At 38.2% G+C, this 23355-nt stretch overlaps 1 protein-coding gene across 2 annotated transcripts in view; it reads left to right on the top strand.

Annotated features, from left to right (window-relative positions):
• The first annotated feature begins 597 nt into the window (after positions 1 to 597).
• Positions 598 to 23355, top strand: part of prkd3 (protein kinase D3) — a 44998-nt gene continuing 22240 nt past the window's right edge. Inside the window, exons 1-4 of one of the 2 annotated variants that reach the window (XM_055038653.1) lie at positions 598 to 952; positions 2581 to 2736; positions 2891 to 3219; positions 22823 to 22961. In XM_055038653.1, coding sequence (XP_054894628.1) covers positions 2718 to 2736; positions 2891 to 3219; positions 22823 to 22961 — 487 coding nt within the window. In that variant the 5' untranslated portion in view covers positions 598 to 952; positions 2581 to 2717. Of the gene's footprint in view, positions 953 to 2580; positions 2741 to 2890; positions 3220 to 22822; positions 22962 to 23355 lie in introns of both variants that reach the window. The other variant, XM_055038654.1, reaches the window with a different exon arrangement.

Raw genomic sequence — 23355 nt, 5'->3', positions numbered from 1 at the left:
AGAAAGTGAATTATGGTAAACTTTCACTCAGTTGCTATTAAATGTTAAAACAGCTCAAACTTTAATTCCTAAAACGGTAAAAGAGAATTTAAAGGCTGGTTCGCTCTGGGTAAACAATTTTTGAGAGCAGTTATAGTTCAGTTTTAAAACTGAACTGGAAACGGGATGTGGTCAGATTTCATGCCATAACGGCCTGCCATACTGCTGCCTCACAAACTTTAGTCTTTTGGCCAATTAGAACTATTTTGTTCTGTCAAACAGCAGCATGTGCAAGCGTTAAAGGCACATTAAAACACATTTTCTTTGCTGTTAGCTGAAATTTAGTGAAACCAACCTGACATATTTTTGTTCCAGTGTTACTTTAAACGTACTTTCCTCTGAAAAAAATGAATGTATTACTAACCAATCCGGGTCATGTGGAGGATTTTTGCTCTTGGCACAGTTAAGACGAAATAACGGAAAAGGACCGCGCTTGCGCGCTGAGTTGATTACCCCCTCCCCTCGCGGAGGCGCCATTGCTTTACATGGACTGTAGTTCAAGTTTTCCTCTCCGCACATGGAAACTCACTTATGCGGAGATAATAAAAAGACTCCAATCCCCAGCGAGAACAACTACTCTCCCTCTTTTTTCATCCTCGCCAAACAGGGGGAGTAGTCACAGCTGGGAGGATAATGAGATGCGCATGAATTTACAATCTGGAATAAGGGATTAGATAAACTAAATGGACCGCACGGTTCGTCTCGGTGAATCTGAATGAAGAATTTAAGCTACTGTTCGTTAGTTGTAAAACGACGCCGCCGCGCCTTTATTGCGTGTGACGTCCAAAATCAAAAAAAAGAAAAAGAAGGGAGCAAACTTCAGGCTTAGCTGTCTCTCTGTGGATGGAGTTGAAAAGTTTCATCTTCAGTTGTCTCACAATGGAAAGACAAGCGCCCTTCGCTGGAAGTGGAGGTAAAGTGTCCTTTACTTCGACGGGGCTTGGGCTGAAGCAGATTTTTCAGCGTCGAGGGGGTTCCGGGGCAACAAAGAGGGGCAGAAAGAGCAGATTTGGCGGCTTGTATAACTTGTTTTGCTGGCGTCCGCTCGGTTTAGGTTTTGCCAGCGAGCCAATAGAAAGTGGGAGGGGTGCAGATGTTCTGAAGCTTTGGGTCCAGATGTTTGTGCGGTTGCAAGAGGTCTAAACGTCAAGTTGAAGTGTCTCCTGCCTCTCCTTGGAGCTCTAATGTTCGTTTGGAGCTCTGAAGGATGAGGTAGGAACTGAAAAAGTTACAATTCTGATATTCTTGCAATTTCAGTGGCTCATTTGTCAGAAAGTATCTACAAATTGACAACAATTGTTATTTAACAAAGCAATGCCACACAACATGCTTTATGCTGTGCATAAACTAAAAGGAAGCCAAAAAATAAATAAAAAATAGGAATATTATACTGTAGTTACATAAAAAATTACAAGCATCATAATGATAAAGGTGGGGTGTATGTTAGATACATCTAAACCAGTGGAGGGCCCTGATGAGAAGAAAGTGTCTTAGTCAAAGGGACACACTAATTGCAAAGTCAAATGAGTTTGCATGCATTTATCTGCATTTTGCAAGTGTTTTCATGGAAGTAAAATAAATGAAAAAATAAGTACGCACATTGTTTTGACTGTAACGGACTCTTAAAAACAGCATTCCCTGCACACATATTCACTCTCCACAGAGAGAAAACTGGGAGATCCTGAAACAAACAGGAGTTTGTCAGTTAAATATGACACGCCACAGACGGATGAAATGTGGCGTCTGTGTTCTATTATTATAAAAAGTTATGTTTTTAAGGGCGGGGATCTTCACAAAAGAAGATCGCTAGGTTTCATACTTTTCATGTTGTGCATCGTTGCTGGGTGCAAAAAAAAATATTGCAATTTATTGTGCTAAAGTCACACAGTAGTTTGTTTCTTTTGCTACTTGAACTGGTTTTTAAAAATATAATAATTTATCTCATAAATCATAATTAAACCACATTAGATATGTGTGTGTTTAAGATCATGTCAATCTGATTTATGGCTAGCATTTGCTTTTCAAGATCTTTTAGCCTACTGAATTTACCCCCCAAAATAGCTGAGTTAATCAGTTATCAAACTTTTTCTTTTTTTTTTTTAATGTAAGCTGGTTTATTTGTGGATAATATCAAAATTAGTTTGATCTGGACATTTTTGTTAGTAGTTAACAAACAAAAATTAAACAACAAGAAAAATACCCTCATATTTTTGTTCTCCCTTGATAAGCATACGAATAATAATTGCTGGTGGATTTCTGATTTTATAATTAGGTAATAGAAATCAGCAAGAATTAAGGAATTGCCAGATTTTTCAAGTTGTGTTCCATTTTTCTAGAAGAATATTTTAACCACCAGCTGAACTGAATGCCAAGTTATAAGAGGCACATAGTTCCAGGATTAGGAAGAACCCTAGCGTAATGAAATTTAGCCCCAAGGCTTGCAACAAAATGTAAACACCAAGAGCTAACTCATTCATAACTCTGCTTTGCTTTTTATTGTTCTAATAACGTGTGTGTCTTCATGTGTGTTTGTGGGAACAGGTTTCCTCTGGTCAGAGTGGATTACTGACTTTAGAAAAAAGAAGGAGCAAAACTCCAGGATATGAAGTTTGTTGCAGCAGCCTGTGGATTGTTCAGAGACCTTCCCTCCCTCACCTGGCCCATCTCTTGAACGATGCATGCAATTTCTGAGCTCAGGTGGGTGGGTAGCATCCTCTCAGCATCATTTCTGTGAGTCAGTAACACCTAAATTAAAAATATACGTCACTGACTCATTACTACTGATGAGGAGTGCACATTTCCCGCGTGACAAGCCCATCCACAGAGACCGTACTGTGCTTCTCCCTGCCAGCCTTCACTGAATCCCACCGTTCAGCGTTTTCTCACGTCGCAACTGGAAGAAACCCAATGTCTGCCTCCTCTCCCCCATCCTTTCCTCGGGCCTTCCTGCACTCACTCCATCCGCTCCACCCACCCTCGCCGGGATTGCCAGGACAGCTCTACCAGCGGCTCTCCAACGGGAGCCACAGCGCCTCAAGTCCTACCAACTCCCGTAGCTCCTTCCATGGGGTCTCCTTCCTGCTGCAGATCGGACTGACCCGAGAGACCGTGAACCTGGAGGCCTGTGATCTCTCGCTGTCCGCAGTCAAGGACCTGGTGTGCTCCATAGTTGATCAGAAGGTAAGATTGTCCTAAAATGTCTTTTTTTTTTTTTTTTTTTAAAGTGCCATCCATGCAATTACTCACTCTCTGAAATTAAAGGTTTTACTAAAAAAATCAGCCAACACAATAATTCCTCGGAGCATGTCCTGATGTCTCCCACCAAATTCATCTGTCCAGATCTTGTTTTTCCAAAGCAGACATCTGCGCCATGTGCTTAAATAATGAGTCAAACAGAGCAGAAACGTGCAGGATGGTCGTGCCGAAACTCCTCCAGTCATACAACACGCCATGCACGTGCCAATTGTTTATGTTGTGGTGTTCTGTTACTTGACGTGAAACAAGTGCACAAACATGTACAGACCTATGCAAGACTTTTCGGTCCAATCTGGAATCCACTTTTATTTTCCATGACGGTGGTAATGTGTTATAACCACACCGCTGGAGTGGATTTCAACACTCCAACTGGCCTACAGTTTAACAGCTGTAGGCCATGTTGTTAAACATAATTTACCATTTCTTTTGATTTCTTTAAAAATAACAACTCGGATGAGCACAAGGGATATTTTTTTCTGCTGTTATTTTCTAGTTTTGCTGAAATTTATTGAAACACTTTATTCATGGTTTATGTATTTTTGGTTTCTCTGTCTGTTCATTTATATAAAGCGTAACACTATATTGGAAGAATAAGCGTTTAAAGTTTTGCATTATGAAATAGCTGAAATAGCATGAAGAAGCAATTTGGGAAAACTATTAATTCGGAAAAGATTTACTTCTACCTAAGGTACAGATTCAAACAATCATATAGTTTGTTGCCAACTTCTGATTACAGATTTAGTTTTTATTGGTTTTACCTGTAAGTACCACTTTTTCATGGAATACCTTAAGGCTACATTCACACTGCTGGCAAATTTGACTCACATCCATTTCTTTGCAAATATGTGACCCATATCTAACTTTTTCATCGCAACCTGAACATCCCAATTTCAAACTTTTCACCCCTGCCTAAGAAATCTTGTCTTTGCCACTTCCATATGTGGTACTAAATCGGATAAGTATCTGATTGTTTGCAAAGTGTCTGTGGTCTAAACAGTCTTCTCACATCTTTACATCTTATCTGACTTCTAGGTCATTGATGTGTGGTGTGCATCATAATTCTGCACCAAAGGAAGCCAGATCACACATAAACAATGGCTAAAAATTATAATTATGAAAGAAGCCTGTGTCAGTGGATCACATCACATCACAATCCTACTAGTTGTGATCAGACTGGACATCCAAACAGACTTCTTTGCAGAAGTCTTTTTGCTGTCCTGTCTTTTTATTAGCTTCCCTCGTGTTGCTATGATCTTGTGACAATACTTTTGACTCTGAATAAATTAAAAATTTATCTATAGTCGATGGCATATATTATAATTTCTATAAACTGTGTGATGCTATGTGATTTTTACATTCACTCTCTCTTAAGATCATTGACAATAACATCTTGATGATGCACACCTAAAATGTAATGTACACCATATCTTAAAGAATTAAAATTCACAAATTAAATGACAATGGCATCTCATTTGATATTTCAGAAGGAAAAGCTTTGATTTTTTTGTTAAGTCCTAAATGTAAATATTATACTTCTACAGGAGCACTAAAAAGCTTTTTGCAATCCATTGTCAATTATTTATGTTAGGAGTAGAAACAGCATCACAAGCAGTCAGCATTATGTATCTTTACATGTCACAAATTCACATATTTGACTAATATTTTTGAACAAACCAAAGTTAATCAAAAGGAGATGTTTTAGCAATTTGCATTCACTTATAGCATTGCTACCATTAACTGTAAATGTCAATCCCTGTGTCTATAACACAGGTTTCTGTTTGTTCTCAGAAAGTTTTAGGGTCTCTCAGAATTAAGGCTGAAAAAGACGGAGGTCACTCAATAGCCTCGAACTCAGTGTCCGTTGTGGCTGTTAGCCATATAAAACACTCTGAAAGTTATAGGTATAAACTATTTATTCACACATCTGATTGTTCCTGCAAATTAAAGCACTGGCACTCACTGTATCTTGCAACATCTCCTTGTGAACACGTGCTTTTAGTGTTTGCGTAAGGTGGCTTGCATTGCTAATCACAAAACAAATGGGACAGGTTTTCCAAATGGCAATAAATAAATCATCATCGGTTATGATATCATTGACATAATCTGCTCTTCAACTTTAAAAACAAACCAAGTCTAGCATGCTCCATGTCGAGCAAAACATGACTCTTCAAAAGGATAAAACTTAGCAACTTTGCTGTAATTCGCTCAGCTTCCTGTTATCTTGAAGTCTAGTTCTCTGTTGTGGTAGCCTGCATGAACAGACAACATGCCTCTACATAATACACTGCTTCCTTTCTAGAAGCTTCGACTAGCTTTTGCATGTTCTCTCCCCTTGTTTAGAAATTATCTACAGCTATTGAATTTACAGTTTGATGTATATTCTTAGGAGTACATCACAGCTGATATATCATTTGTTGTTGCTTATAATTAAAAAGTAAATGTTAACATTGATGTGATGGTTGATGTAAAAACCCTTATACCTCTGACAGTAGTGGTTCATATATGCTTTCTGTACTCACTATGGAAAACAAAATCTGCCCATTTGCATTTATTGTAGAAATGGTAGATGCATTTCAGATGTCATCTTTGAAACCAAGTCATGTCATATAATTTTGGATATATGACAGAAATGACTAACTTTGTCTATGGTAACTTTTATGCCAAATTATGTTGTTGTCAATGTAACATTATAGGTTGAAAACAAATTAGAATTTTATTTTCTGACCTTCTGATGACCTAATGGGGTCAATCAAGTGTGAAGTCATGCCATTCTGGTCATTGGGCAGTGTTTTTTTTAAAGCTTTTATTTTTTTTTTTGACTTATTACAAATTCTAAATAATATTTACTTACATTTAACTTCATTTAAGTTTGATTTGTATTCACCTGCAAGTTCTAAACATCTTTCTAGTGCTGTAAATATTTGTTTTGCATTTATATTTTCTACACGTTGTTGTTGCATGGGATTAATAGAGAGCGAAAGCCTAGTGAATTAATTTAATAGCTCAAAAGTGGATCCATCATTGCCTTTTTTTGGCCTCTTTTGATTAATGTTGATTACTCTGTTTGGTCTGTAATTATTGTTGATGGAATAAAGAAGAGCCTGATTAAAAAGAGCCATTTCATCAGCAGCTGGAATCTGCAGATTTAGACTGGACAGAGCAAGGCTGATGTTTGACACAGTGGTTGTTAAAAATAAAGAGGAATGACATGCGGAGCTGGCTAAAACAGCAGGAGGATATGGAATTAGCCATCTGTACTGAGTTTGGGTCCTTTGCCTCCAATGTTTTCTGAGTTGACATTCCAGAGGAGCTGGGTAATGTTGTTGTTCTTTACGAGGTCTGCTGATTCTCACTAGCTAGTTATGAGCAGTTCTGGTCCACAGAGCAGAAAATCTCATCACCACGGACATTTAGATGGATTCTGTAATATGTTGGATCTGTTGCAAGAAAACAGTTAGAGAAAAAGAGATGGAAATATGAGGCTTTAAAGAAAATCTGTACACGGTCCTCCCAACCAACACATCTGCCAAAATAAAATCCATATTACCTTTCTCTTGTGTACTTTTTTTTATCACAAAAGATGGTATCCATTCAGATGTGATTATCTTGGTTCTTCTCTACATTATTGCAGCAGAACACATCCAGCCTGCTCAACTGCTTTTGTTGTAAAGTTTGTCTGCCAATTGTAGTGTGCTGCTTGCTTCAACTATTTCATGACATGCAGCCAAATGGCTTTGAGATCAACGGAAAATATGACTGTATCCTCGTGTGCTTTCAGTTTATCCCTGCCTTGCTTCTTGTTTTAAAATATGCATGACACTGGGAAGTTTTTGCACTGTCCAAGTATTCGTGCCAATTTGTAAAGCTGTGGATCTCTAAACCTGGTTTGATTGTCCACTGATGGATGTCCCTAGTCAGCAGAACTTCAGGTGTCTGTCATCGAAGGAAAACGATTTTGGACTTCATCTGGCAATATCTGCACAGGGTAAGAAAAATAAATAAAATAATGCAAGTGCGCTTTCCTCCCGTGGTGCTGTTTCCTCCGCTGAGACTTGGCCCGTTTTACCGAATGACTCACCATTCAGTCATGCAACAAACAGGGATGCTCAGTCCAACTAGAATCTGTGCAGTCCGGTGTCAAACTTTCTGCTGTGTCATCATTTGTGAACTTTCCGAGTTGATTTCAGTTCCCTTGTCTTAGTTTTGTAAAAAGTGAAGTTCCACTGCTGCCTTTTGGTTTCCCACCTTTATACAGTAAGCAACCTTTTACTCTTACCAGCACAAAGTTAAAGGACAATAAGAAATTATTTTATTTAAATAAAAATCTGGCTTTGCATTTATGCCCATTTATTCTCATACCCATAAATTAAAGACTGCTTTCAGAAGTCACCTCCTTATTTAATGCAGTTCACTTGTGTCTTATTTACCCTCAGTATAAATACAGATGTTTGGTGAAGGCTTGTCAGGTCTGTTGGAGATCATTAGTGAATAAAAAGGGTAATGAAATTCAAAGAACACAGCAGAGATGTCAAAAAAGCTGTGTATATGATTTTGTTATGAAAAATATCCTGATAATAATACATCTCCTGGTGATCTGTTCAGTTCATCATTTGAGAGTGCAAAGTTTATGGGACAACTGCAAACCAACCAAGACACGTGGCTATGCATCTAAAGCAAGGAAAGTGTAAATCAAAGAAGCAACTAGAGACCTATTGCATCTGAAGTATCTAATCTAATGGGAAGATGACTTGGACGAAGTCCAGAGCAATACCTGATGAAAAGCTTTTGAAGTTTCACCTTCCAGTAGGATAACAACCCTAGAAATATAGAAATAAAATTTGTGGAGTTAAAGGGGCTTAATGTGAAAAAGTGAAAAGTGTGTGAATACTTTTGAAAGTACTGTAAAAGTTTGCTTTAGAAAGATTTGGAATTAAACTTCAGGAGGAAACCTGATGTAATCACATAAAGTTAACATCTGACCTTACAAACTAAAGGTAATGAAAGTGGAAAAAATTTATCATTATATCTTTATAGTACCCACAGCTTTCTGATATTTGTATTAGAACTTTGTACTTAATGATTTTTTTTGTTTTACGGGAACATGACTCATTTTTGCCAAAAGTATTCATTTGTGCTTTGGATAGGACTGCTGCTGTAAGCTTCAAAGACCTCAAAGACAAACTTTCGGTACTTCATGCAGAAAAAGAGTGACCACAATGAAGTCAGGACGCTAGTATCACATCTGTCTACTGATGTCTTAATTTTGCCCCTTCTAACTTTTTCTGACCAATGTATGCGTCTGATCAAAAATAACAGATGCTTGTTTTAATCTATGTAAGCGGAGGTTTGTTGACTTAAGGCTGAAGTGATGCTCAAATTAACTCAAGACTTTATTACAGTGCTGTTTATAGTACTTTAAAACTGGTTGCACTAGATACTTGGTCTTAATGATGCAGATATGTTTTTACTTTCTGGCAAGAGAAATGTGTGTGAACAAGAACAGATACAAGTAATCTACTTAGACCAGATAACATAAAAGCAGTGGGGCTGTACTAAGCTTTAAAAACTGGCAGTTGATTCTTTGTTGTATTGTTTAATTATTTGTGGAACGTTGCAAATAGAGTTGTTTTTTTTTAATGCAGAAAACAACCTTAAAATTTCCTCCTGGAAGAAAGTGAAGTCTCAAAAGGCATCAAAACCTGTTTGACACCTGTTTTGGTCATAGTTTTAGTTAGTATTAGTTACATTTCAACTTGGAGATGTTTTTTTTGTCGTTCCACAGCATCAATGTGTTTTACCTCATTTGGCGTTAAGTAGTGTGGCTCACAAACAAGTTCAAGCTCCTAAAGAGGATTAGGAGGAAAAGTGAACTTGTTGTTTTGCTGCATTCACTTTTACAAAGTGGAAAACAGTTACTGCTGTGGTATGGGTATCGTAGCAATCTGCAGTCGCATTCTTTTGGTATCTTCTTAAATCTTGTGACCATAGCTCAAGGACAAATAGTTGGTTTCTTCCTGACGTTGGTGCTTTCCTTTCCTTTAAGTTTCATTTTCTTTTGTTGTTTTTTCCACACTAACGTTTTAGATCATGTGATCAAACTTCATAAGAAGTCATACAAATTCTGAAATCACTATATTGAAAATCCACACCACACATGAATTCAATATATAGTATTGAAGTGGTTTGGCATCAGTAAAACTCCCAGATGTTTGCAAGGTTTACTTTTTATGTCTCCCCTAAACTCTTTCGTCTTGAATCCGTCTCATTGTTGGACAGGGAGTCATGCAGCCTTGTTATAATAACAGTGTATTGTATAGATTTTGTACAGCTCATTCCCCCCCTGCAAAAGGCTCAGCCACATGACTTGGCCAGATTCCATGGAATAGATTTCCTTTCTCTGTTCTCTGAGCTGATCTAAAAAAGTTGCTTTTGATAAAAGTGGTTTGAAAACAATAACCAGTTCTAACGGGTTAAGGTAGAAAGCTTAACCTGGGTCAGAACAACCGGGTCTTATAGGTTCAGGCTCTCACAAGTCCTGAATGCTTTCAAATCACTTCTTGTAGTGTCTCCCCTCCGGAGGTAATACAGGCTCCTTGAAGGTCATGAGAAAGGACGAAGGCAGCCAACCATTGGGTGGTGGAGACAGATCTGATCCAAGATGGCTTGTTCACATCCCGGCTGTGGCTGCGCCATGACTCCAAGCCCGGAGTTTGCTGTGCTCCGAATTCTCCTTCTGGTGTTTTTTGGGGGGGCTTGATGAATGGCACGAGATAAACATCCATGGCTTCCACTTGTCGAGCGCTTCCTGTTTGGTGTTGCCCAAGTCCTCTCATGCAGCCAGCAAGGGAGCAGTTGTGGGACAAAAGTTCACGACTCTCTGAGAATGACTCCCAGCAAGCCAGCTGGTCGCCCTGGACCGCCAGCCTGATACAGAGCATTCCATCTTCACCCCGGCATATTTGGAGAATGATGCTATGCTTATGATGATGATGATGATAATGGGTGGGATCAGACTATTAGGACATGGAACATTTCAGTCAAACTCTTGCTGAATGCCTTGTTAGATCAGTTTTGCATTCAGCAACATTTTTGTAATATATATATTTTTTTGCTGTTAGTGCAAAGTTTACTCCAAAATGTCAGTTCAGTTCCTCTGAATCATTTGAAAAGAAAATAGTGAGGGTTTTCTCTGTTGTTCTTGATGTGTTCATTACATGATGCAGTTGCAGTTGCAGTACAGCTGTAAGGGCTGTGAAAAGCAGCTGCCTCAGGCACAGGTTTCCCTGCTGGTTTTTTCATTGCTGTTAACTCCCAGGCTCTGGTTGAGGTCTGTGCAGCTGCCTCTGTAATTACTGAGACAAAGGCCTTTTTGAGTCAGAAACGGGTTGACGAACATAAGGGAATGGCAAAGCATTATAAAATAAAAATTAAGAGTGCTTTTAAATATATTTTTCAAAAGTATCTCTTGGAAAACACTGTAAAAATCAGTGCTGGATACTATTTGTTGCTGCCTAAAGTAAAAGTTTTAACAGATAAAAGACAGAAGCGAAGGTACCCCTACCAGCCCTGTTTAAGATACATGCTTTCAATTCTGACAAAAAATTCAAACCTCAGTTTCAAATTGCCTAGTTTCTTTACATCTCAACTGGCCTCGTATTTTAATAGTGCACACATATTTTTTATCCTCTGTGAATGAGAGAATGCACCATGTGAAACATTCACAGGCCCCACTTCACTCCAACTAACCTTGACTGAAACACAAAGGAAATAAATCATCATCAGACTCCCTTGTTGTCAAGTGATGCCAACAAGTGCATCATCTTTTGGAGCTAGTAACCGTATTTCCCCCCAGAAAATGTCCCGACAGCAACAGCGTAGAACCTTATGTGCGATATGAAGCCAATACTTTCCTAGAAAGTTCATTTGGCTTTTTGTCAACAACAAAACCAGTCACCAGTGAATCAAAACAACTGGTATTGGTTTTAAAAGACATGGTAATTGCTCCTTTTATATATAGGTTTTCAGTGTTTATTTTCATCTTACTGATGTATGTATTCCAAAACCATGGAGTAGACTAAATTTATATCACAGTGGGGATTGATGCACATGCACAACCTAAAGTCGTTTTACACAAGGAATCTATAAATTTTCCTGGTCTTGGAGTAATTTGTGGAAAACGGGGGAAGAAAGAAGAAAAAAAGAGGAGGGGGTATCTCTGAAGTTAAGTGAGCTAAGTAATTTCTACCATCTGCAGTGCACATTGCTGCCGCCTTGCTCCCCTTTAAATGTAAAGTGGCAAGGCAGAACACAAGGCCTGGCCGCAAGAGTCAGAGAATGACAGAGTGGAGTAGTTTGGAGAAAGGGGGTTCTTTGCGGAGGGGTTTGAATTTTTTTTTTCTTGCCAAAACCATCAGAAGAAGGCAAGTTGCACCACTAAACGTAGCTTGTAGTTTGCCTGAATATTCTTCACCGCACTTGACTTGCCAATTGTGAGTTTATAATCTTGCACCACTCCAATCTCTGCTAATGCTATCTGAAATGGCTTTGATTATTATTGTATTGAAGTGATGGAGTGCAGCGTAATGGTACACCCATTTAATATGTGGGACTCCCAGCCATTTTGTTTCTGTAAGGCCCAGTACGTGTTATTTGGGATTGCTTCTGATCAGCGCTGATGAATCTGTAACCGTGCATTACCAAGGTTCAATGAAAGAGGATTTCTCGTTTCTCTTATTAATTTACTTATTAACAATTGACTTTGACTGGCTTCCGTCTAAGGAGCTTCAAGCATGACAAATGCTGACTAGAAACAGTCAAACTGACATTGCTGGCACAAAGCTTACACTCTTCATATTAATGCATCCCTTTTCTGCGTAGTCAAGTTAATCTTTGCTGACTAGAGGAGCTCTGAGGAGCAGAAGATTACATATTTTTTAGGAGATCTGCCAAAATGTTTTTCCGGTGACCAGCAGTGAAGTTCATGTGACTTCTATTGTTGCCACTCAGTCATTTCAGCAAGGCAATATTGATCTCTGTAGCATTTAGCTGGTTTCAGAATGTCTTATTCTGTGTTGTTTTCTCAGCACTGTTTGCCTTTCCTGTCTCTCAGAGCAGAGAGTGATCTGTCAAACTGATAGGAAGGTGGCAGAGGAAGTGAAATTATATGCAGCAAGAAGGTCTTTGAGCTTTGGAGGGTAAAGGGCATGAAAAATGTTTAAATAGGAGCGTTATTTCTTATGTATTAAAATAAGAAATATTAGAAATTGTACAGCTGCTGAACTTTATTTAAATTACAAACGAAAAGAAAGCAATTCGGCATGGCTCCTTCTGTCACCATGTCTCTTTATTCAGCTACATTGGCTGGTTAGCTGCCCTCAGAGCCGCTCCCTGTTTCCATATTCCGTCCACTGCTGCTCTCCAATCGGCTGTGGTCGGCAGAGCAGCACAGCCTGTTCGAGTCTGTGTGAAATGGCTTTTCTGCACGCTGCCCCTGCCATTATTCTTGTCCCTGCATATAAACATTTAGAGAAATTGCCTGTTGGAGCTTGTGTTTTAAAAGGAGGTGACGGCTTGAATGTTGAAATGTGGCTGTTCTGCTTGTTTTTGAGTTGGCACCAACTGCGTTAAGTGAAACTAAGTCCACAAAAGAACCTGGAAATCAAGGAGCTTGTTTCTAATGGCTTGTCAAAACAGAGCTTGCAATGATTCTTGATGTTTTTTTGTTGAGCAACAGAAGTCTGCTCCTACATCCTGCTATTACCACACACCTACTGACCTCCATCAGAACAAGAGAAAGTGCAGACGGTATCAATCTTGCAGAAATTGCCCCCAGGTTCATCTGTTCATTTGCTCCATGTGGAGCTGGTGGCTTTTTTCCTGGACCAGATAGGGAACATGGAGTTAGTAGTTAAGTACACTGCCTTTTAATTGTATCCATGTACTTTAAACTTTTTCAGATTTTGCCGCATTACTTAAAAGCATTTGATTGACACAAACACAAAATGGTGCCTAATTATGAGAATAATTATGGTTTTCAGTGGAAACATAAACGACAAATCTGTTAACGGTGGGATGCGTTTTTATGATGCCCTTAAATAACACCCAAAGTAAACAAATGGCTTCAGAAGCCAGTATTATGATAAATGACATTCATTTGTGTGAAATTAAATCACATCATAAATCTAGCTATTTTGTAGCTGTGAAGCTTAAAAGGCTTGTTATAAAATATCAGTGAAAACACAGGATCATGAAGACCAACGATCACAGTATACAGGTCAGGGATTAGTTTGATTGTTTGAAAAAAACTTCAAGAACTCCAAAATACAATTTGCCACAAGTGACACAAGAAAGTTCAGAAGAAGGAGCTCTGGTAATTGGCGTTTGCTGCTGTGGGAGAAAACTTACTTAGTCTCTATAGTGAAAGATAGTGGTGTTAGAACCATGATGTGCAGATGCTTTTCTCCTGCAGGTCAGAACTGATTTGGAAGATGAATGGAGCCAAATAATGCACAGTCATAGAAGAAAACTTGTTGGAAAACACTTGAAATTGGGAAGAGATTCATGGTGGCTCTCAAGAGACAGACAGAAACTACTGTTAGTGACCCTGTCAAAACCCAAACCTAATACCCTTCAGGATCTGTGGCATGAGTTGAAAACTGCTAGCCAGGAACTCTTTATCTAATCTGATATGTTTGCATTTTTTGAGATTCATGTTTCGTTTTCCTGCTACTTTACTTTGGCTATACACCACATTGGGTTGTTCTGTCTCATATATTCCAAATAAGATGCCTTGTAGCTGCCGAAGTTTGTAGCTGTAATTTGGTATGAAAACTTTTGCAAGGCACCATATATGTTTAAGGCAGAGGTTCAGGGGTTGGATCGTTTGCAGCTATAACTCATCAGCTGTGTGCAGGGGCCTGGCCAAGCTTGGCTTAGATCATGCTGCTGTCTTCCTGTGAGGGCCTTAGATCCTGTGACTCAGCCTTCCTCTGCTCTGCCTGGACACTGCCTGTAAAAAGCCATGCACACACTCATGCATACACAGACACATGAAACCATGCACCTATAGATATATAGGTCACTGAAGAGATGTGAGGTTGTTTCTGTTATTTATGTAAATGTTTTGCAATGTTAGGCTAAAAACCACCTGGTTGGATTAGCGATACAGTGGTTTGTAACTAAACAATGACCTCCCCTCCATTATCTCCTCGGCAATTCTGTGGCTTTTGTACTGAAGGCCAATTCAGCTCAGGGGGAGTATTGTTTCTCCAGATCAAACTAATAAAAGTATATCAGAATAACTGTAGGATTTTCTTCAGCAATGCTCTTGGATTTGGTTGGAAGCCAACTGCTTTTGTGATTGATGCAAATAAGGTAGGCAATATAGCTTTCTTATTGTCTCATGCTGATTGAACAACATCTAAGATTACAGGTGTCTTCTCTCCTGTTATACTGTGGTCTGGCCAAAGTTCTGCAGCTAATCGCGGTGGTTAGAGGAGTGATTCCACCACTTCTGCACCAGTTAAAAAAAACAAAACAAAGAGAAGATGACTTACAAAAGCAGCATGAAAACTAGTAGAGTTTATTGCATACAATATCTTGGCACTTTTTTTAACTTCAGGCATTTTTTAGCTGTGGAAAGCCTAACTAAAGTGATCAAACATGCAGACTGTTAACCTTACAGCATTTTACTCTTTCCAAAGCAAATTAAACCTGTTGCTGCAAAGAGCAACAGCTGAATTACTGTTAGGATTTTGACCTTGTTTTGCATGTGTCACACTGTAGCACCACATACATGTGGAGCACAGCGTTATTTCATGCTTAGCTGGGACTTTGAGGGTTTAGAAGCATCATGTGTCAATCAAAGTGTTGCATTGCTATATTCTGTAAAGACATTGAACTTGTACTGTAAGAACTATGAATGAACAGCGAGGCATATTCCCCCACATGGAAGAAAACACGTTAGTCAGCCCTAAGAGTGAGAAAGTAGCTGCTTCTATTACCACTAAGCCACCGCACGAGTTTCCTTTCTGCTGCTTGTGGCTCATTGAGTTAAAACTTTTCCTTTTGCAGAGGAAAAACGTCTATGTAACGAGGAACATATACAGTGACTTTCTGTCGGTGCATGACGGGATGGATTTGCAGGATTCTGGAGGTGTAGAAATATGAAGTATGAGAGCCACACATACCCTCCCCCCATTTCTCGTGTCTCCAGCTGTAGGGTGTTTTTCTTGGCCTGAATGTAAAAACACAGAAGCAAACAGCTTTATGTCATGTACGGTGGAAACAAAGTATGCATCATGGAGTTTGGAGGAGAGGGAATTACCAAAAATTGTATTTATTTTCTTACATGCGTTTGTTTTCAAGATACTTTCATATATACTGTAATAGCCATGCTGCAGAGCTTTGTGGAACTGCTTTCACACAAAAATGTGGAAATTGAAGTGCCATAGCTTTGACTCAGTGGAGCTAACTTCTTTTATTCTTTGAGATATTCTTTTTACATTTTGTAATTTTTTTTTACAGTGTGGACATTAGTTTCTGTTTTGAACTGAAGATAAAAAAATTTTGTTTTCCTTGTAAATAGTGACTTTTTGTAAAGTAGACCATATTATGGGATAAACTGCATTTTAATTACTTAAATAAGGGTTTTAAAATAATTTTTATTATGTCCTTGTGTCATTAAGTGATTCTAAGGCACCACGTAGAATCTGCTTACTTATTAGAACGTAAGACCACTAAGTTTTCCAAACATTTCAGAGATTTTGAACCACTCCTTTTTACAGAAACTCTCTAAATCCTTCAGGACTCTTGTTTTCTGCTTGACAATGTACAAGTTTTCTGTTGGACTAAGTTATGGAAACTAATTTGGCCACTCCATGACTCATTTTTGTGCAGTGTCACCTTTGTTATTTTTTCAATGCTGGACGACTCATTCCTTACCCCACTTTAGTGTTAACCAAGATTTCCATGTAAATGACCCTGTTTATTAGTCTATTAAAGCACTGTCATTTTCCTGATTTGTACTGATTGGAAATCTTGACTGGGGAACTGAAAGCTATGTATGGCTTCTGTAACTAGAGGATGGTTGACCTCAGTAGTTTACAGTGTAGCAAGTTCCTAATGGTTGTCTGGTTATGTGGTCTCATTGCTTTCAGATCACTAACAAGTTCTCTAAGACATCACTGACTGTGGGAACTTCCCATTGGATACCAAACAGCTTGGATTCTGTGTGTCTCCAAATTTTCTTTTATTTGGAAAGAGGAAATTTACAGCAACATCTGATCCTTTTTCTGATTAGGCCCTGTAACACTTCTGACTTTGTTTCTGGTTAAAGAGTTTAATATGTTGAATGTGACAGCTTGAGCCCTAGTGTTCTGGTTGTGGTGATTGTTGAAGCACCAACTGCAGACCATCCCTTTTGAATCTAACCAAAGTCTTTATTGGGCTTGCTTCACAATCCTTTCAAGGCTGCATTTATCCAGGTTGGTTGTGCACTTTTTTGCCACATTTTTTACTTCCAGTCTACTTTCCATTTGCCACACTTATCAAAACAAACAAAAACTATTAATGAATTAGCATAAAAAATTATATTAAGATGTATTGAACCTGTATTTTATCACATAAATGTTACTATATTAGTTTAAGGAATGTACTTGAGCTTCTCTCCTATTTAACTCCTTTTCATTATCATAAATTAGTTTTGATGGTAAAAAGTTTCCTTTCTAAGAAGCCTTTACTGTGTTTTATTCCTTTATTGTAAGACTTCCATACTAAATATGAAACATCTTAAAGCATTTATTAATTATCTGGGGCAAAAATCCTGCAATTAGCTGCCTTTGAGACCAGAAACTCGGTTTAATGTACAACAAACTAAAGAAAGTTGTCTTCTGTCTTTTGATGTTGTTTCTCCAGGGTATGTGATCCACTTTCTTTCACAATTAAATAATTGCAAACTTATAAGTCAATGGTGTTATTTATTTGTTGAATAAAAGCACATTTGATCACACTCAGATCCTGTGACAGCCTGTATCTTGCTACCTCAAGCAAAATAAACAAGCGCCTTCCACCTCCTGACTGGTGTTGAATATTTTGCAAGAGCCAGGCACCTTGATTAAAAAAAAACACTCCAGCTTTTCAGAGGTTGAATGTTATTTTATTTACATACCTTGTTTTGTCATTGCATTTCTTCAGTAACCTAGCTGTACTTCAGTAACCTCCAGTCAGAGGAGCAGTTGTTTCCTCAAAATCTGTCTAAAGCCTCAGTTTCCCATAAAATCTTAAGAAATGCCAGCTACAAAGTGGTAAAGATGTATTTTAAGTTTAGGTATACATGAAGTGATACTTCATTACTGTAGCCTTAATGAAAGACTGCATTGCTTTAAATAATGACAGCTCACAGCATTTTCTAAACTAAATGTTGTGTAACTTTAACCTTTACACCGTGGGTGTCTGGCTGTGTCAGATTAGATATTTACAGTGTAAGAAGGAAGAATGGCCTAATGCAGTGAAAATAAACCACATGACAGTCGAATGCCAGAGGTAACGGGGCCTTCCTTCCCTTTGCCATTTTAGGAAAAAAATTGTGCCTGTTTTGAAGAGTGTTTCTGAATGACTCCATTATAGGCAGACAAATAACACTAATGATAAATAAGGTTGTAGAGAAAAGTTATAAGATATAACCTTAAATGATTAGTTAACCAATCAAATATTGATGGATTAAAAAAAACACAATCTCAGAGCTAAAACTTTTTTCTTCAATTCCTCTTTTTAGTTTTATGTTTTTATTAATGTGTCAAAACAAAAAAAAATCTGGCTCCTGATATAATTTATGAAACTATCATCCCTTTCTACTTTTACAGTGTGTTTACTAGTTGGACAAATTTTTGTCATCACATCTGAGTGGGCCTTTACCAGGTTGTAAAGGTGTATATCAGCCTAAGAGCCAGCAGCACGCTCTCTTCACTGTGATCACACACTACTCTTTACACCATTTAACTTATGAAATTTGTTTACTGTGCCTTGCAAAACCTTTTTTCATTTAGCATTATAACCACAAACTTGAGTGCATTTTACTGAGGTTTTCTTATAGATGAAGACAAAGTTGTAAATAGTTCTGAAGTGCAGGGACATGAAGCATGTGGTGTGCATTCAAATGCACGTGTGTTAAACATACACCATCCTCAGCATGTCAGATTCTGCTGATCAACATTTACACAACGGTCGGACATCGAAGGATGATATGAAGTCTCAGTTCTGTGTCAACCTTTGGACTGAACAGCTGTTGATCTGTCTATGCTTTGCTCTAGGTCGCACTCTTTCTGCACTCTTACAGTTGACAGCAAATAGAAGTAATACTATTCCAAGGTATAATGTTGGAAGAACATCCCGTTTTTTGTTGGGACCTTTCAACTGATCACAAGGTGAAATAAATGTGCAGTTTTTAAGGATGATTTGTAATCAAACAATGTTCTAGAACATTAAACATTCACTAAGCATCTTCACGACCTTGTCCCTGACCTGATTGGTGTGTTCCTTGATTTCCATGACCTGTTAGTTCACTGATGTTCCGAACTTCTGAAGCAAACTGCTGAGGACTTCACAGATCTACAGTATTTACACTAAAATTATTGTAATAGATGCTATTTATTACTCAGGGGACTTCAAGGAATTGGTTGTTGTGAATTTAATTTAGGGGTAGCAGAGTAACAAGACCTTAATGCAAATGCAAAATTTTATGTTTGCAGTTGTAACTTTAAAAAGCTGAAAGATTTCAGAAGGTGTGAGTAGTTTTGCAAAACATGGCATATGAACCAATTATTTAATAATTGTACATGGGTGAATTAAGATGTAATTTTATTGTCTTTCATGGTTGAAACAGTTGAATAATATGTAGGTGATGTTTCCCTGTCACCTTTATGCACTTCTTTTGTCGCTGCTCTTCGCTTCTGTTAGTCACAACAGGATTTAGCACATCAATGGTGGATTAGTTCGTATTACAAAACCATACAACTCTGCACTCGTCTTTCCAGCCTGACTTGAGGACCTCACACACAGCCCCCCTGTCTTTGGTGTGCGTGTGTGGTCGTGGGTGCTTGGCTGAATGAATTTTCGTTTGAAGGTGATAAAAAGCTTTGCTAGCCTTCAGAGATCCATCCAATCATATGTGTAGAGGCTGGTCTGTGTAATTTAGCTCGCGTGAAGGCTGTAAAACGGCGGGAAGCGCTTTATTTTCACAGACCAGAAAAAAAAAAAGTGTCAAAGTCTGCTTTAGACATGCATTCACTCTATCTATGTCTGAACAACAAACTGCTTTTAGCTAAAGTGAAATGGCTAAAAAAGCATCCGAAAACTGCCAATCTATTGTTCTTGTACCTCATGCTTCCTCTTGCTTTATCGGGTGTGGAAAGTTGTGTCCTCTGGCTTGTAGCACAACATGCTTGCCTGCAGATGCTCCTGCTTCAGAGCTCTGCACAGTGGAAAGTGCTGCTCAATATGCCAATAGGAGGGGGGTCAATCTGGAAAGACTCTAATTTTTAAGTGTGCATCTGAGAGCTAGCTTGTCCGGATGGAGGAGGAAAACCCCACAGTGAAACTGCAGCCAGCTCAGGAAGGATGCTCCCCATTTTTCTTCCACATACGGGGCGGTGACGGTTCATGCCACATGGTGTTAATCACCTGAAAGCGTGACAGGGTTTAGGAAGTAGATGTGTCAGAATGAGGGGGCGAGCTGGAAACATTCCATTAAGCCAACACGTGCCTCTTGCAACACAGAGTGTCGAGCTGAACTGCATCTATGTAACTGTGAAAGTCATTCATTTAGTTTTAGCCACGATGATGACTTACATTTGCTTTTACTACATTTCAGTGAAATTATGCAATTTTCCAGTAGTGGCCAAAAGTTTTAAGGATGACAGAAGTCTTGTTTCTTGCAAGCATTACTACTTAAAATTTTATGGTGGTAAATTGGATAAGTCATTAAAAAGATTGATCAGACCAGATTAAATGAACTGGAAAGTCAATGAAAGTTCATAAAAACTCACTTAATTAAGGAAAAATTCATTTGGACTGTTTAAATTCAGCTAGTCAATGACATAATTTCAGTTGAGAGTGTTAACAAGGCCTGGCAGCAGATCACACTCTTTGATTTAATTATGAGTTGAATTGTTTTAAAATGGAGCGGTGTTTGGTTGGACCCAGGACTGAGAGGAACTTATGGGTGGCTTGGCAATGCAATGGAGTTCACTTGAGTTTGATCTGAATGAGGTAACTAAGGAGAAGCAAGTCAAGGGTTTTCCCATTTCAATTTTTTTTTTGATAAATCATTGTTGATACCATCCCTTGGTTTTATTGTTGTACCATCCTTTTAGAGTGATGAAATGAAGGCATTTAAAACAAAATAGCATTTGTGTACTGTCCTTTTAAAAAGCTATATTAACACACTTCATAAGTACATTACTGTATGTGGGGATTCACTACTAGTTGGTGTGTAAAGAGATGAATAACATAAATGACTGTTTTTGTTTTTTTTTAAGTTTTGTCTTTGTTTACAAGTCACCTGCAGTCTGTGTTTCTCCAGCGATCAGACGACCTTGGTATTGGTCTTTCTTGGCACTTCCAAAGACACCAGGTGTCTTTTGTGTCCTGTGCCCAGACACTGTCAACCTCTGCTGCTCCCAGGCCACGTGGATATTGTTCTGTCCTGCCCATTGTGCATGACCCAGGTTCAAGGGGAAACAGCTGGCATATCCCTCAATATGAGCCATCTTGGCATCAACACTAGGCTGATGTCATGGTCTAAGCCCCTCCAGTTCCCACTTTGCTACAAAACCATGAAAACTGGATTCAAAAATCTCAGTATTGTTGATTGACATTTTCCGTACAATCAGGTGTGCAAAATGTGTTCTTCACAGGAGATGATAAGAACTTCCTTTTCAAAGTACTTTGATACAAATTTTATTTTATTTTTTTTAACTTAAAATAAATGCAAGGTACTGCTTTAAAAATGTATCTAATTAGTAAAAGGAGTTAATCTGTGAGGCTCTCTCAATAGGTCATGCGTTCTACAAATCAGAACTTTATAAATGGTGGGGAGAAAGAATCCTTCTGACGTTTATTCAATGACGGTCGTAAGTGCTGTTTCCCTCAAGCTATTGAGAGAACACAACTAACATGTGGAGGAATCTGGCAATTGTGAGAATTGTACAATGAGACACGACTGTGGTAGCTTTATGCCTTAAATGTGTTTTTCTTCAGCAGCGATAGGAAAGCTGATGAGAATGGATATGATGATGGATGGAGCTTCATGCAGCACAATTCTGATAGAAAACTTGCTAAATGCTGCAAAGACCAGGGATTAGAATAAAGGTTGACCTTCTAGAAAGAACATTGCATTTAAACACAAAACCGGAGTTGGACAATGGAGTAATTCAGATCAAAGCATATTCTTGTGGTGTATTGGCCTAGTCAAAGTTAAGGCCTCACTTCAGTTAAGAATTTTGGAGAGAATTCCAATTCAAAGGAGCTTTCCATCCAATATGTTTGAGCTTTTGCTGCCGTAGCTGCAGCAAAAGGCAATTATACAACAGACGAGTGTTAGATTTATGTTCATGCCACACTTTTCAAATTTGTTTTTGTAAAAAAAAAAATATATATATATAAAAACTAAATATAAAGCATAATTTCATTTGTACTTTTTTACTTATGTGCCACTTAAAACTCAAATATAATACACTGGAGTTTCTAGATATGTCTACAAAATGTGAAAAGATTTTACTGACATTAATACTTTTGCATTGTGCTGTATATTTGTAAATACAATAGTGACAATAAATACAATCATTATCTCCACATTATTCAATAGGAGATAATGAGGTGCCATAAGGGCAGGAAGTGACTCCACATTGAGAGGAGTTGCACTTCCTGTGCTTTGACTTTCTGCTACAACACTCAGGATTTCTTCTTTGGTCTGTTTTGGTCCTAATCTTACATCTTTTAACAACTCCTTTTCACTATTACGAGGTTTCATGTTAGCTTTGACCAGAACACTAGCAATAATGATGTCTGCTAGTTGAAGGTTATAGCAGTATGGTCAAATTAAGTTAAAGAACTGCACATAAAAAATAAAATATCCATCTTTTATGACCCAATTTCTGTCCTGAAAATGGGATCCCTTTGAGTTACATTTCCTCATACCTTATAGTGTAAATTCCTCTGAAATGAGGAAAGGAGGCCTGAGCAGGGACACATTTCCTGAGTCATCGGGTTCAGAATACTCCTATACCTCTACAAATGGTGATGTAAGACTCTGGAAATGGCATACTATGATTATTTTTTTGCAGTTAGATAATTTTGGGAGTTTCACTACAGCGCGAGGTTGTGCGAAAGAATCAGAAAACCCAGCAGATCTGCGTCATTTCATTTTTTTTGCAGAAAGTCTAACATTAAAAAGTTTTAATGCTTCTTGCACATAAAAGTAAATGTTACGGATATGTTTCTCTTGCCTTATTTACTGATCTTATGTCTTCAGTTCCCAGAGTGTGGCTTCTTCGGCATGTATGACAAGATCCTGCTGTTCCGCCATGACTTAAATGATGAGAACATCCTGCAGAGGCTGACGTCAGTAGAAGACATCCATGAAGGGGACCTCATTGAGGTGGTACTGTCTGGTATGTATGCATGCAAATGATTGAGGACATGAACATGCTGTTATTTTCTCTTATTACCACCTCATTATTTTTACACATTTCACTATTCCTTTTCCCCATTTTGTTACGTTACAATCACAAACAGGTTTTACTTAGGTAAAGCCTTAGAGGATTCTTAGAGAACAATATTAAACAAAAAGCATCACAAAGATCAAAGATCATAGCAGAAATAGTGAACAATCTGTGGCACAATTTGAACCACCGTACTTTTCCATCTACTTAGTCTGAATGAGCTTCAGGTATTTTGTAAAGAATAACTGCTAAAACTGTAGGTCTCCAAATGTGCAAAAGACTTGATTTCATTTAATCTTGCAAATTTGGAAAATGGAGTTATTTTCCTTCACAGCTAAGCACT

The sequence above is a fragment of the Poeciliopsis prolifica genome, unplaced genomic scaffold (assembly GCF_027474105.1).
Source record: "Poeciliopsis prolifica strain line A6 unplaced genomic scaffold, Auburn_PproV2 SCAFFOLD013, whole genome shotgun sequence".
Taxonomy (NCBI): Eukaryota; Metazoa; Chordata; class Actinopteri; order Cyprinodontiformes; family Poeciliidae; genus Poeciliopsis; species Poeciliopsis prolifica.
This window is presented reverse-complemented; position numbering and strand designations above follow the sequence as displayed.